Source organism: Mus caroli, unplaced genomic scaffold, assembly GCF_978045245.1.
Source record: "Mus caroli unplaced genomic scaffold, Mus_caroli_1 scaffold_15, whole genome shotgun sequence".
NCBI lineage: Eukaryota > Metazoa > Chordata > Mammalia > Rodentia > Muridae > Mus > Mus caroli.
Window position 1 is genome coordinate 23,063,920 of NW_028227270.1, and position 13,796 is coordinate 23,077,715.

The window sequence follows — 13,796 nt, forward strand, 5'->3', positions numbered from 1 at the left end:
AATGGCGTATGGCTTGCCTTTTTAACTTGGCCAATACTCTCTCTCTCTCTTTTTTTTAATTAAGACCCCTGTTCAGATTAAGGAATTTGGTGCAGTGTCCAAAGTAGACTTTTCTCCTCAGCTTCCATATAACTATGCGGTCACAGCTTCTTCGAGAGTAAGTACAAAGGTTTATATCTTTGGTCTCATTACAGGATTTTCTGTTGAGCCATCTAGTGAAATCCTGGATTTTATCTTACAGATCCACATTTATGGCCGGTACTCTCAAGAGCCTGTAAAAACCTTTTCCCGTTTTAAGGACACAGCATATTGTGCGACTTTTCGACAGGATGGTCAGTTGCTTGTTGCTGGCAGTGAAGATGGTGTAGTTCAACTTTTTGATATAAGTGGGAGGGCTCCCCTCAGGCAGTTTGAAGGCCACACAAAGTAAGTGTCTTTGTTTGGTTTTGTGATGTGTGTTGTTTTTCTGAATCCTTTTTATAAACACATATTACTTGTGTGAAGATTCTATCGATGTGTACTTTTTATTTCTTCTTGTTCACAAAGAACTGAACCCTAGTTCTACCATGCAGTTCATAGAGCTTGTGACCGCTAGAATTGTGTGTTTTGATTTGTGATATTTCCCCCTAGATGAATTCAGTGTTCTAACTTTAGTTTCAGGGTTACTAAAGTCATTGCTGAAACTGCTACTGGTGTAAAATATCAAAGTGGTTTTCTGTTTGTTTGTTTTTGTTTTTTATTTTTATTGCAAACTGTCAGGATGTTTGTACCCATCATTGAAACTCTCAAAACAGAAACTTTTTAAATGAGAGTCTACTCTATGGCAAGTCTTCTGAAAGAGCTCTTTGTTTATGTTTTTAAAAAGTACTTTTGCTGAGCTGGAGAGATGGCTCAGTGGTTAAGTGCAAAAGGTGTAGTTCCCAGCTCTCCCAGGATGTTCACAACCATCTGTAGGCACAAGGGCACCAGGCATGCACGGAGTGCACAGACCCCCATGCACATAAAATAAGTAAATGAAAACTTCGAACATTACCTTTGTTGCAACGTTTAGAACTTAATTTCATCAGTTACTAGCATTCTAGAAAATATAATGCAAGGCAGTTACTTAATATTCTTGCTAATCTAATAGTAACATTGTGTTGCATTCCAGAGTTTGCCTTCAGGACAGACACCTGTTCTAAAGGTTTTTCCATTTCTTGTACTTTTTCTTGCACAGACACTTTCTGTTTTCTGCAGTTGATTTATGTATTTACTTCTTGTATGTGTATATTCGGGTGTATGCACGGCCATGGCGTGCGTGTAGAGGTTAGAGGACAATATTCAGGAGTTGATTCTCTCCTTTTACCAGTGAGGTCCCAGAGATGACTTCACTCAGTGAGTCATCTCGCTGGCTTGAACCTCAGAGATCTTTTTTTAAATCTGTGAAGGACCATTTTATGTTAGAAGATGTCAACCGTAGCTTTCCCCTTGGTTTGTAATCTGTTGACTTTTGATCTTTCAGAGCAGTTCATACAGTAGATTTTACAGCTGACAAATATCATGTGGTCTCTGGAGCTGATGACTATACTGTTAAATTATGGGATATTCCAAACTCTAAAGAAATTCTGACGTTCAAAGAACATTCTGATTACGTGAGGTGCAGCTGTGCTAGCAAACTGAACCCAGACCTTTTTGTAACAGGTTGGTGATGTATTTCTACTTCATTGCTGTAAATTCTCTTGGAGTAGAGGGGCTTAAATGCTTGTTAATGGAGCTGGGGGTGTCCATTAGTGGTAGAGCACTAGCCTAGCCTAGAATGTATGTATTCTCAGCCTCATAAATCATAAAGTAATAAAGGTTTGAATAAAGTCTGCTATTTTTTATTTTTTTCTTCTCTTGATAGTAGGTTGTGTTTTCCTCTAAATGTGTTTGGGAATAGCTTCAGGGAATCTTGAAAGAATCATAGATGTCAGGTTGTAGTGAGCCCATGGTACCTGGTTATCAGAGAGCAGCTGTAGCAGCCATGGCATTGTGATCTGTGTAGTAGGCACAGCTAAGTTTGTGGAGGTGCCTGTCTAGATTCTCAGATGGTGTCATGGTGGCAGGAGTCTGAAGGTCAGAGGCAGTTAAATTCTGTGTAGTATTATACGGTGCTGCAGAAACAATACTAGCAGAAGGTTTGGAAATGCGTGTTTTCAAAAAATCTCATGCAGTTTTTTTTCTCCTTTTGATCTTAATGAGTAGATAGACAAACTTTTTATTGTTTTAAAGAACAAAATTTACATAATACAAACATTGGCATTTCAGGATCATATGATCATACTGTGAAGATATTCGATGCTCGGACAAGTAAGACTGTTCTCTGTGTGGAGCATGGGCAGCCAGTGGAGAGTGTCCTGCTTTTCCCCTCAGGAGGGCTTCTGGTGTCTGCAGGTACTGCTTCTCAGAACAGCTTGCACCACTACTGTTGCTCTCAAATAGACTAGCCTTCTCCTCATCAGTCGCCTTTTGTAAATTATTGGTGTGCACCTGAGTTACATTGTAAGGTCTTGTTCCATTGGTAGGCAGGTTGGGCCAGTAGTTGTCATTTACTGTATCTGACGTCCACTGACTGACACTGGGCTGTTGTTCACGTGTCAGCTCTAATGCCTTAGACAGTCCTCCTAGGTGGTTAGTGTTCTGTTTTACAATTAAATAAATGAACAAAACATCGACTAGTTTGTCCAAGGCAGCACTGTGAGTGGCAGGCCTGAAGCCCTGGAGTGTGAGAACTTGATAGATTAGGTGCGTGTCCCATGTGACCCCAGAAGCCTACTTCTGTTATTCGAACGAAGAAATCTGTAGCTTTGGCAGCCTTCCCCCTGATGTAGAGTCATGCTGGTCTCCTTTCCTGTGTCACTTGACAAGTTCCTGTCTAGTTAACAGCACGTGTGCTGGAGAGGATACAATGTAGAATTAAATAGGCCTTGATACACTTCCATCAAACTGTAGTCAAAAGGGGTTTGACTATGTTTACCAAAGTGAATTTTATAATCATAATTTATTATTTGTCACTAAAGCAAAAGTGTTGATATCAGAAAATGTATTCACCTGGCACTATATAGCTTTATGTTTCTTCTTTAAAAAAAATCTTTTATACATTTTCTGGTACCTGTTTTAACTTAAAATTCTTTTTTATGTCATTATCAGACATAACTCTTTTTCTTACTGTTTTAAGAAGTGGAAACAAAACCAAGTTGAATGGGGAAGAATGGAGATCTGTACACTGCTCTCCTCTGTCACCGCAGCTACTTGTGTGACCTTGAGCAGCCCCTTAGCACCCCTGTGCCCTGAGGGGGAGGAATTGTCTTAGATGAGTAGCTGCAAACTGATTGTTCTCATTAATTGTCACATTCTAACGGGAAGGTTGGCATTTCGAGCTGAGTGCTAGCCCAGGGTCTCCAGCTGGGCAGCTGAGAACCCCTTCTCCCCACGCACGCTGTCCTATCCCACTTCCACTTGGTGTTTTCTTGAAAACAATTAGTTTATTTTATATGCATAGATGGTCTGCCTATGTACCACAGCATGCAGTGCCCTCGTAGCTCAGGAGAGGGCGTCAGATTCCCTGGAACTGGATGTATGAATGGCTGTGAGGTACCATATGGATGCTGGGAACTGAACCCAGGTCCTGTGTAAGATCAGCAAGTGCTTGTAGCTGCTGAGCCATTTCTCTAGCTCCTATTAATATATTCTTTGAAATCAGAGGATTGAGTCACCTACTAAGGATCTTTCTGATTCTTAGAGTAAAATTACTGGGAAGTCTTTTTGCTTTGTGGGAGTTCATAACATTTTTCGGAAATAGTATCTACATCATTTCCATAGCTGTACAGTATTCCTTACGTTTATTTTATTATTTTTTTTTTTTTTTGGTTTTTCGAGACAGGGTTTCTCTGTATAGCTCTGGCTGTCCTGGAACTCACTTTGTAGACCAGGCTGGCCTCGAACTCAGAAATCCGCCTGCCTCTGCCTCCCGAGTGCTGGGATTAAAGGCGTGCGCCACCACGCCCGGCTCCTTACGTTTATTTTTATTAATCTGTTTTATTACTATGTACCTGGTGGAGTTCAAAGGCAGCTTTGAGGTGCCAGCTGTGTGCTGCCGTGTGGATCCCAGGATTAAAGTCGGGTCTCCAGGCTTGTTAGGGAAGTGCCTTTACCTGCTGAGCCGTCTGGCAGGCTCAGCATTTCTTTCAGGGAACTTGTTCGACTCTTCTTTAAAAAATATTTCCAGTTTCCTATTTGTTTTGCTGTGCTTAAAATAAGCAGTAACGTAGTCATGGTAACATTTCTGTGAGTCAGGGCTCCTAAGCACCACAGACAGTGCTAGCTGCTGCTCAGTGCCCACCCGAGGGAGCTCCAGAGGGAAGTGCGTCTTAGATCCCCATCGTTCTGAGCGGACAGGCAGGATATCAACCTACTGCTTGTTTCTCTCCACAGGAGGCCGCTATGTTAAAGTCTGGGACATGTTAAAAGGAGGACAGCTGCTTGTGTCTTTGAAAAATCATCACAAGACTGTGACATGTTTGTGTCTGAGCAGCTCTGGACAGAGGTTACTCTCCGGCTCACTGGATAGGTAGCGTTTTAGTTTTCTTGTTCATTGTTGTTAGCATTTACTACTTGAGAAATTGAGTTATTTTAGCAATATTTGTGATAAAAGATGTTCTAATGGTTTTCATAGAGGATAAAAATCTATTGCTTTGAAAATAGTTTGGCCTCGAGCCGGGCGTGGTGGTGCACACCTTTAATCCCAGCACTCGGGAGGCAGAGGCAGGTGGATTTCTGAGTTCAAGGCCAGCCTGGTCTACAAAGTGAGTTCCAGGACAGCCAGGGCTACACAGAGAAACCCTGTCTGGAAAAACCAAGAAAAAAAAAAAAGAAAATAGTTTGGCCTTCTATATTTACATACAACTACTTATTTTTCCCCAGAAATAATTTTATCCCCAGAAAGTCCCATGTCAAAAACAAAAACAAAGTAAAAATAATAAAAGCTCATACAAATATTTCTCGCATGAAGCGGTGCAAGCACTATGGTTTTCAGTGGATGTTTGGAGCACAGAGGCCATTGCTTGGGGAGCTACAGTGCTTACCTACCTGCTTAAGCCCTGAGTGCCATCTGCAGCATCGAAATAGCCAAGTTAGGATTCTACTTTTGATGTTCTAAAACTGCGTTGTCGTGTAAGCCCGTAGCACAGGCTGCATGTGTGATTTTAAATGATTAGTAGCCACGCTAAAGGAGGTTAAAAATTAAACATTGCTTTTAAGTAACATATTTTATGTACTCCATTATCTAACATAAAAGTAAAAGTTATCATACATGGATTGTTAGTTCGACACTTAATCTGACTACTTTGTAACATACTGGAAGTGAATATTTTTCTAAAATGTATGCCATAATATAATAATATTTTATAAGAGCTTGCATAGCTGAAATGTACCCGTTTTCTTTAGCTACATGTCAAGGTTCAGTAGCCACACGTAGCTGGTGTCCGCAGGGTTGTAGGACTTACTTTTTTATTGGTTATTTTGTCTGCAGGCTGCCATTTCTTCCCTGGCCCTAAGAAAAGACTTGCAATGCTATTGCCGTGCAGGGGTGGAAGCCAGGGCTGCTGCTGCTGTGCCCAGTGGAGGGCTGAGCTGGGGACCCTGTTGGGGGCTCACTGTCTGCTCACCCATCCTTTGTTTTCTCGCCTCTGTCTCATTTTTCGATGACACAGGGTCACTCTTCATTTTATAAGTGTATAATCAGTCTTTATTCAAACAGTTTTCAGGGAGCTTGGTGATGAAGTACTTTGTAATTAGCACTATGTCAGTGTCTTCTGTGGACAGTGTAAAATTTAGTATTCATACAGTTTGCTAAGCAGAGACTGTGTATTTTACTCGAATGCGTTTCTGAGGTGACCTCCCAGCTTTCTCTCTCCCAGGAAAGTGAAAGTCTACAGCACCACTTCCTACAAAGTCGTCCACAGCTTTGACTACGCAGCTTCAATCTTGAGTCTGGCACTTTCTGTAAGTGATTTCAGCTCGTTTCAAAATGTTACAAACCTTGCCTATGAAGTAAGAGTAAAATGGAGTTTCTGGGCTCTACCTTTGGCTTTAAGTTAGCTTGTTTGCATCAAGACAGTTGATGCATATCATTTCTTGGTAACTGAGTGGTTCCTATGAGGTGGTGCTGACTGCTGTGATGGTAGCACCTTGGCTGGGCTAGGAAGCTGTAGCTCTTTCTTCAGCAAGTGCAGGGTGCTGCAACCCCTGAGAAGGCTTCAGAAACGGTGGGGAGGGGAGGGAGGGGCTGCAGAGTGGTCACCGTCAGGCTCACTGGAGGCATGTTTGACGTTTGCGCGAGAGGATGCTGAATATGTTATAAGGAAGTCTCAACCCAGAGCGGAACAGTAAAGAGAAGGTATTGTGGGAGCCAGCTTAGGAAAGTCGTGCCATTAGAGGGTCCTTTTTTTATTCAGAGAATATAGAAAACTACTTTGAAACTTGTCAAGATGCCACTAGCATCTTATTAACATATCCGCCAGCATTAAGGTTCTCATCGCACTTCACTGGCAGTGCTGTGTAAGGATAGGAAGGTCTCTCCTTAAAGTGGTATCCTGGAGGAAACAGTGACTTTGCTATAACAGTTTGGATAGATCACTGTTAGGAGTGTGTTTGCATTGAGTGGAACTGTGGGTAATAAGGTAAGTAGCAGACATGATGTAAGTGCTGTTTTGAGTTAAATGTACTATAAAATGTTGGTTAAAGTAGATTGATTTTTCTGATTACCATCAGCATCAAGATGAGACGATAGTTGTGGGAATGACCAACGGAATACTGAGTGTTAAACACCGGAAGTCTGAAGCAAAGAATGCGTCTCTTCCGAGGCGAAGGAGGCCTGCGTATCGAACCTTTATCAAAGGGAAAAACTACTTGAAGCAACGGGTGATTATGTGCTTTTAAAAATCATTTTTAAAATGCGACATTTCTTAGAAGGGTCAAGTCCACCTGTTCCTGGAATTTACTGTAAAATAGGATTCACCTAATACGTACATTTACTTTGCTTCTTGCCCCATCAAAGTTGGTTCCAGATGATGGACATGGTTGAAGAATAGTGGGGAACGGGACTGCTTATTTAATACCTTGAGTCATGGCAATAGTAAAGTACTTTCTCATCTTCAAAATAGTATCTGTCACCCACTCATCGATTTATTTGGTCCTCTAAATGTCACAAAGCTGTAATGTCTCCGTGGTGTTGCAGAGGGCTGAGTTGTAAAGTTTCACTGACCCAGGAGTTCATTAGAGGGATGAAGATTAGATCTTGGTCTCTCTGGCTTGTTTTCATTTCTCTTTATATGCAGTCATACTGCCTGCCTTATTCAAATTTTATCTGTCTGTGTTTCCTTCTTTCTACTTATTTCTTTCAGTAATTTTGCTCAGAATAGAGCCATTTGGATATGTATACGCTAAAAATCATAAGTATAAACATGTTAACATGGCAAAGTATACCACTTAGCTTATGAGCATAGGAACATTATTTATGCTGCAGTGTAAAAGCATCCTGACTTTAAAATGTCTCACTTTATTATGGAGACATCTGTTTTTAATGGAGCTGTGTAGATACTAACTGTCTTTCTCTGTAAACTCTGCTCTCTCATGCAGGATGACATCATGGTCAGTAGGCCAGCAAAGAAGCACCTAGAGGGGTACGACAAGGATCTGAAAAGTTTTCGGGTCTCACAGGCCCTCGACAGAGTCCTGGAGGTGAGGGAGGAAGGGAGGGATAGTTTTCACTTGTTTTTAAATCGTGTTTGCAGTGGGCATGTATTTAGTCCCTCTTAGTTTGCTTTCTGTTGCTGTGCGAAGACCATGGCCAGAGCAACTTGGGGATGGAAGGGGTTTCAGCTTACAGCTGTTATAGATCGTTTATATATTTTATTAGTATATATATATATATATATATATATATATACTTAATTATATAATCATACATAATTTATACCTAATTGTCTGTATATGTAAGTATATAATACTTACATTGTAAATATTATAATTTACATATTATAGTTTGTAATCCATTATGGAGTTGGAAGTCAGGGCAGGAGCTGAGGTAGACACGGAGGAATACTGCTTACTGGCTTCCTCCCAGTGGCTTGCTCAGCTTGCTTGTACAGCCCAGAGCCACCTCCCCGGGTGGCACCACCCAAGTGGGCTGGGCCCCTACATCAAGGAAATGCCCCATAGACTTGTCCATAGGCTGGTATAATGGAGGTAGTTTTTAACTGAAGTTCCCTCTTTGCAGATGAACTCTGCTTATGATAAAAAATAAAAATAAAAAATATCCAAGGTAGGGGTCTGTTACTGGATTGGAGCTAACCAGGTAGCTGGATTGGCTGGCCAGTGAGCCCCTAGGACCCTCTGTGCCTCCTAGCACTGGGATTCTAAGTGTGTGCTGCTGAGCCTAACTACTGAGGAGCATTGAAGTAATCATTGTAGCCTCCGCTGTTGAGGCTCTTGCCTCCCTCCTATCCTAGCACTTGGGAGGCTGAGGCAGGCAGATCACAAGTTGAGGTTAAGCTGGGCTATGTAGTGAAATTCAAGTTCAGCTAAGGCTGCAGTGTGAGCTCTGTCAGAAACATGGGGCTAGGACATGTGGGGGATCCATTAGTGATGGCTTATGATTACCATGGCTTGGGATTGTGAAGATGAGCTTGGCGTTCACTGCAGCTAATGATCTTTGTCTGTCTGTCCTTTCGGATGTACTGACTGTGAACATTTTTCTAGCCTAAATGTGTGATAAAGACCCCTGAGGTTACAGTTTCCATCATAAAGGAACTGAATCGGAGAGGCGTCCTTGCCAACGCTCTTGCAGGTCGGGACGAGAAGGAGATTACCCAGGTCCTTAACTTTTTGATAAGGTATGTTTGTGGCTTAGGTCCTCTGTTACTGCCCAGTGAGAGACACCCGTCTTTGTTTGCCCTTCCGGTGGAGCAGGTCATGTTTGTTTGAGGGGTTTGTTGTTTCTTTTTGTGAGGCTTACAAGAGTCATTAAAAAGAAGTTTTGCTCTGCAGGAATCTGTCTCAGCCGAGGTTCGCCCCTGTTTTGATTAATGCTGCTGAGATCATCATTGGTAAGTAGCTGTGAACCATAGGCGTTTCAACGTGAGCAGTTGGGACTGGAGAGCTTGGGGGCAGAGCAGTCCTATGTCCAGGCCCCTGAGTTTGAGCTTCAGCACCTTAAAACAAATAAATAAAGAAAGAAATAATAAAATTTAAAAAAAAAAAAAAAAAAAAAGGACCTGAAAGAGAAAACCCAGAGGTGTCGGTGCAATTACAATGTGGTAAGATGTTAGGTAGCAGATTTGAGTTGACAGGCCTAGGGTAATAACTTTCTTAAAGTCTTCCATAAACATCTCTAACCATGGTGTCTGTTCTCCTTTCCTGACGGTCTCCATTGCACATCTCTCAGAATGGATATCTCTGCTGAGTTTGTATAGAGGCCTTTGCTTGAAGCCAGGATAGAAAGCAGCCTCCCTGACTGAAAGAGATTAGTAACATAAGGTGGTTTCTTACCATGACAAGCGAGAACACAGTAAGACATGCAGAGGCCCGGTCTCAGCCTTTGCTTGCTGGGTGAATCTCAGCTCTCTTTTTTTCTAGAGTGCTGAATTATGTAACTGAAGCTCACTGGGGCCATCCTGTTTTCTCTTTCTTAAAGCCACAAGGAAGGGAGTCACCTGTCTGCTTCTGAGGACATAGGATAGGGTCCTTTATTTCACTCACAAATCTAAGGTTCAGGATTTGTGAATTGCATTTGGTCCCAAGTCGCACTCTCCTTGCACCCTCGTTGCACCCTGGGACCTTTTCCTGAGGGTATCGCTTCCTGCAGCCTGTACTTGATACTTTGCTTCAGGCTTGCTAGAGGTCAACAGGGCGTCTTCCTCAATCACTCTCCATCTGTGTTTTGGAGACCCGTTCTCTGCTCCAACCTGAAGTTCACCATTGAGCTTAGCTAGTGGGCTTGGGTCTTGGGGGGTTCAGCAGTTAATTTTTCTCTTTTTTATGGGTGCTGGGAATCAAGTTCAGATGCAAAGCTTGCAGAGCAAGCGCCTTTATCCACAGCTGTTTCCCAGCCCCCAGTCACCTAATTCTTAACATGAGGACTCCCTACCCTTTATTTTGTGTAATAAAATGCATTTAATCAGATGTTTTGTTATGCTCCCTGTAAATCACAAATTAATTATTAAAAGTACTGGTATTCAGTGTCTTAATGTACTTTTTCTAAATATAGATTTCACTTATAGAAAATGTTTCTAGTTAATGTATTTTCTGTCCCTTTAGATATATATTTACCTGTGATTGGCCAGTCATCAGTAGTTGATGAAAAGTTTATAGTACTTCAAGAACTTGTAGAAAAAGAAATTGATTACCAAAGAGAACTCCTAGAGACCTTGGGGATGATGGACATGCTATTTGCTACCATGACACGGAATGACAGCGACCCTGTGTCAGAGCATGTGCCTGCTGAACTCCCAGAGGAGAATTCAGAGTCACCAACGCAGCCCAGCGACACGGACAAGAACTCCTAACTGGGTGTTGTTTGACTCTATTATGGAGAAGAAGGCAGCTTCAGTACACTCAAAGGATAATTAAGAGAAGTTTTATGGAAGAGACTGGATTAATTAAAATTGGGACATAAGTACCTGCTTCAAGATGTGGTTTTCCATGTATTGATTTATTTTATGTCGCCTTCAGCTAGAAGATCTGAGTTGACTTGGTCACACACAGTGTCTGTTGACCCTGGATGTGTTAATTCTGACCTTAATGGAGCCAAAATCTCAGTTGCTGTGGGGCCTCGTGGCCCTCTGGAGAGGTTTCCAAGCGGACAGAGTCCTGCCAAGTGAACAGAGCCCCGATTTTGTTTCCTGCTTCTAGCCTGGGAAATACCAAGAGCAAACAGCAACAACAAAGCATCCATCGCTGTCCCCAGTGTCCTGGGGAGCTTCCCATCCTCTCCTGTCTCTTCAGAGTCTTGAGTCATATGCCTTCCTCAGCTGCTTGTGGGACTGCCTTCCAAGTGTGGCGGATCACTGAATATTGCCCCTGGAAGTGCGGTTAGGGTGTGATGAGTCTGTTTTGTCACCTAAAAATTGTGCCCTCCACCAGTGTTTTCTTTAGCCTTGTGTGTCCAGAGAGCTCTGACTGAACCAATTCCCGCCCCTCAGCCTGCTGCCTTCCGTCCGTCTTCACCGTGCTTTGGTTGTCCTCTCCTCTACAGTAAAGGCCTTTCAGCCTGCCCATGTGCAAAGTGTATCACGAATATGTAACCCTCCATAACGATTCTCTTATCTGTACTTGACATTTCTTTTTCTCTGTCCTTCACTTTCTGGGTCAGACTCAAACAGCAGCAGTTTGCTTTGAAAATTTATGTCTCTGAAGTTCATTGTAAATTATATTTTTTTATAAAGAGATTCTTTTCTTCTTGGCTTTCTGAGGTATATCAGTTCCTGATGGACAGTCAGTGGCTTTGACCAGCATACTGACTGCACGGCTGTGACTTCCCTGCCTTCCTTCAGTCACCCCACTTAGGTTAATGAATGTCTGGTGATGGAATCCCGAGCTGAGGATGTCCTTGGGGGAAAGATTGTAATGATTCTGCCTCAATCTCACTTGTGTAAATTTAGGATTTTTCTTTTTCCCAAGACAGGGTTTCTCTGTGCAGCTTTTGCTGTCTTAGAAATCACTGTGACCAGACTGGCTTCAAACTCAGAGATCCACCTGCCTTTGCATCCCAAACGCAGGAATTAAAGGTGTGTTCCACCATCCAACTAAATGTAGGTTTTCTGAAAGCACAAGGGGATACAGTAAGATTGTTCTGATGTGTACACATGTTCAACAGTAGGTACAGTGTCCTTTCATGAGCTGAAGCAGTTCTGCAGTACAGCGGCTTGTGAGGAGCCTGGGCTTGCTTTGAGTAAGGAGTTAAATAACTCTTGTTAGGTATGCAGAGAGCTTACACGAGCAGTTGCAAGTCTGCTGGAAGCTGTAGCTGCCATCTCCTGTGCACCTACCTCTGCAGCGTTTCTTGGATCATTTTATTCTTGTCATAGCTATCCAAGGGTTGAATCATTCTCTTAGAAACCCGAATTAATTAAAGTCACTCACCTCTCCATGCTGCTGTCCTTATCATTCCTGCACTGGGCTGGCCTGTGAGGGCCTTAACTACTCATTCCCTTTGACAGGCTTGAGAGTGCTGCAGCTCCTGTAAAGAATGTATAGTAATTACAAACCCTTAAAAGGATCAGGGAGCACACCTCAGAGTCCTCAATATAGTTATGTTCAGGAGTTGGCTTGTGTTTTGTTTTTTAATGGCAGGCTTCTCCAGGTAACCCTGGCTGTCCTGGAACTCACTATGTAGACTGGGCTGGCCTTGAACTCACAGAGATCCACATGCCTCCCAGCCTTCCAAGCGCAGGGAGTTAAAGGTGTGCACCACCACAGCTCAGGAGTTGTTTTTATATTCCTTGAAACTATTACCTGCTATGTGAAGTGTTTTAACACAATAACATGTTTCAATATATAATGTTGGCTTTAAGAGTCAAATGCCTAATCAATTTTTAGATTTGTGATTTTAAGTTGGGAAGTATTTCATACTTTACTATTGATGCAAAAATAATGAATTGTTGCTGGGAGCTAGTCATTTTTGTTTAATTTATTATGTTAATTCAGATTTCTACATATGGAAAGGATTGCTTGTTTCCAGTCAAATTTCTTAAATGTCTGTGCTATTAAATTGCTGAAGCAACTGATGTTAAATGGGACCATTAGAAACACTGTTGATTTAACTTAAATGAATTTTGCCAAATATTAATTAAAGACTCCCTTGATCATGATTATTAAAATGAAGTAGTTTCTCAGTGGGATACTTCCAAGTTAAAAATTTTTGAGTATGTTTAACAAGTGACCATGAATAGTTTTTATCTTTGAGCAAAGCGCCTCTAAGAAGCTGAAAAACATTTGCTGGCAGGTGGTGTTATGTTAAATGCGTATCTTTTAAATGCGTAACTTTGGCCACAGTTGCCTGGGCTAGGGGTGGTATACCTGACTTGGGCTATGTCTACAAATCTGAATCTACAGCGAAACTGTTCATCTAGGGCAGTGTTCTCAGATTGTTGGTCGTGACCCCTTTAGCAAACCTCTGTCTCCAAAAACATTTACAATTCCTAACAGTAGCAAAATTACAGTTAGAAGTAGCAATGAAAATAATTTTATGGTCAGGGGTCAGCACAACACGAGCTGTGTGAAAGGATGGAAACATTAGGAAGGTTGAGAACCATTGCCCTAGGCAGCCTGGGAGTGCTGTGTTGGGGTCTTCAGCAGAGAAAGCTGGTTTCCAGGACGCACCTTAATATACAGAAAAAAATGAAGCCAATGATGGTTATGCCTCACCAAATAGAAAAATTGTCTTACTTCCTGCTGACTTTCCACGTTATCTTGTCTGTACTCCTCCACGACGTTCGCATGGAACTCTCATTCATTTTACACACAACACACACACACACGTGTGCATATATATATCATCTCATTATCTATATATAACTACATATATCTTAGGTGGATGTGAGTGGATTTTAAAACCAAGTGACCAAAGACTTCTTGATTGAGACATGCAAATTCAGAGGTTATAGAAATGAACAGAATAATCAACAGCCCTTACTCTTGCAGCTCACATTGTGATTGAGGGAAAACTTTGGTAAAGTATAGAGTGGGTCAGATGGTGCTAAGTGGTGTGGAGGACAGTC

At 42.0% G+C, this 13,796-nt stretch overlaps 1 protein-coding gene across 1 annotated transcript in view; it reads left to right on the forward strand.

Annotated features, from left to right (window-relative positions):
• The window catches only part of Utp15 (UTP15 small subunit processome component), a 15,242-nt gene extending 3,952 nt beyond the window's left edge, over positions 1 to 11,290 (forward strand). The window contains exons 3-13 of the mRNA XM_021180147.3: positions 65 to 157; positions 242 to 426; positions 1,502 to 1,680; positions 2,287 to 2,412; positions 4,453 to 4,588; positions 5,937 to 6,021; positions 6,790 to 6,939; positions 7,657 to 7,758; positions 8,779 to 8,912; positions 9,067 to 9,125; positions 10,336 to 11,290. Coding sequence (XP_021035806.1) covers positions 65 to 157; positions 242 to 426; positions 1,502 to 1,680; positions 2,287 to 2,412; positions 4,453 to 4,588; positions 5,937 to 6,021; positions 6,790 to 6,939; positions 7,657 to 7,758; positions 8,779 to 8,912; positions 9,067 to 9,125; positions 10,336 to 10,583 — 1,497 coding nt within the window. The 3' untranslated portion in view covers positions 10,584 to 11,290. The remainder of the gene's footprint in view (positions 1 to 64; positions 158 to 241; positions 427 to 1,501; positions 1,681 to 2,286; positions 2,413 to 4,452; positions 4,589 to 5,936; positions 6,022 to 6,789; positions 6,940 to 7,656; positions 7,759 to 8,778; positions 8,913 to 9,066; positions 9,126 to 10,335) is intronic.
• The last annotated feature ends 2,506 nt before the right edge of the window (positions 11,291 to 13,796 follow it).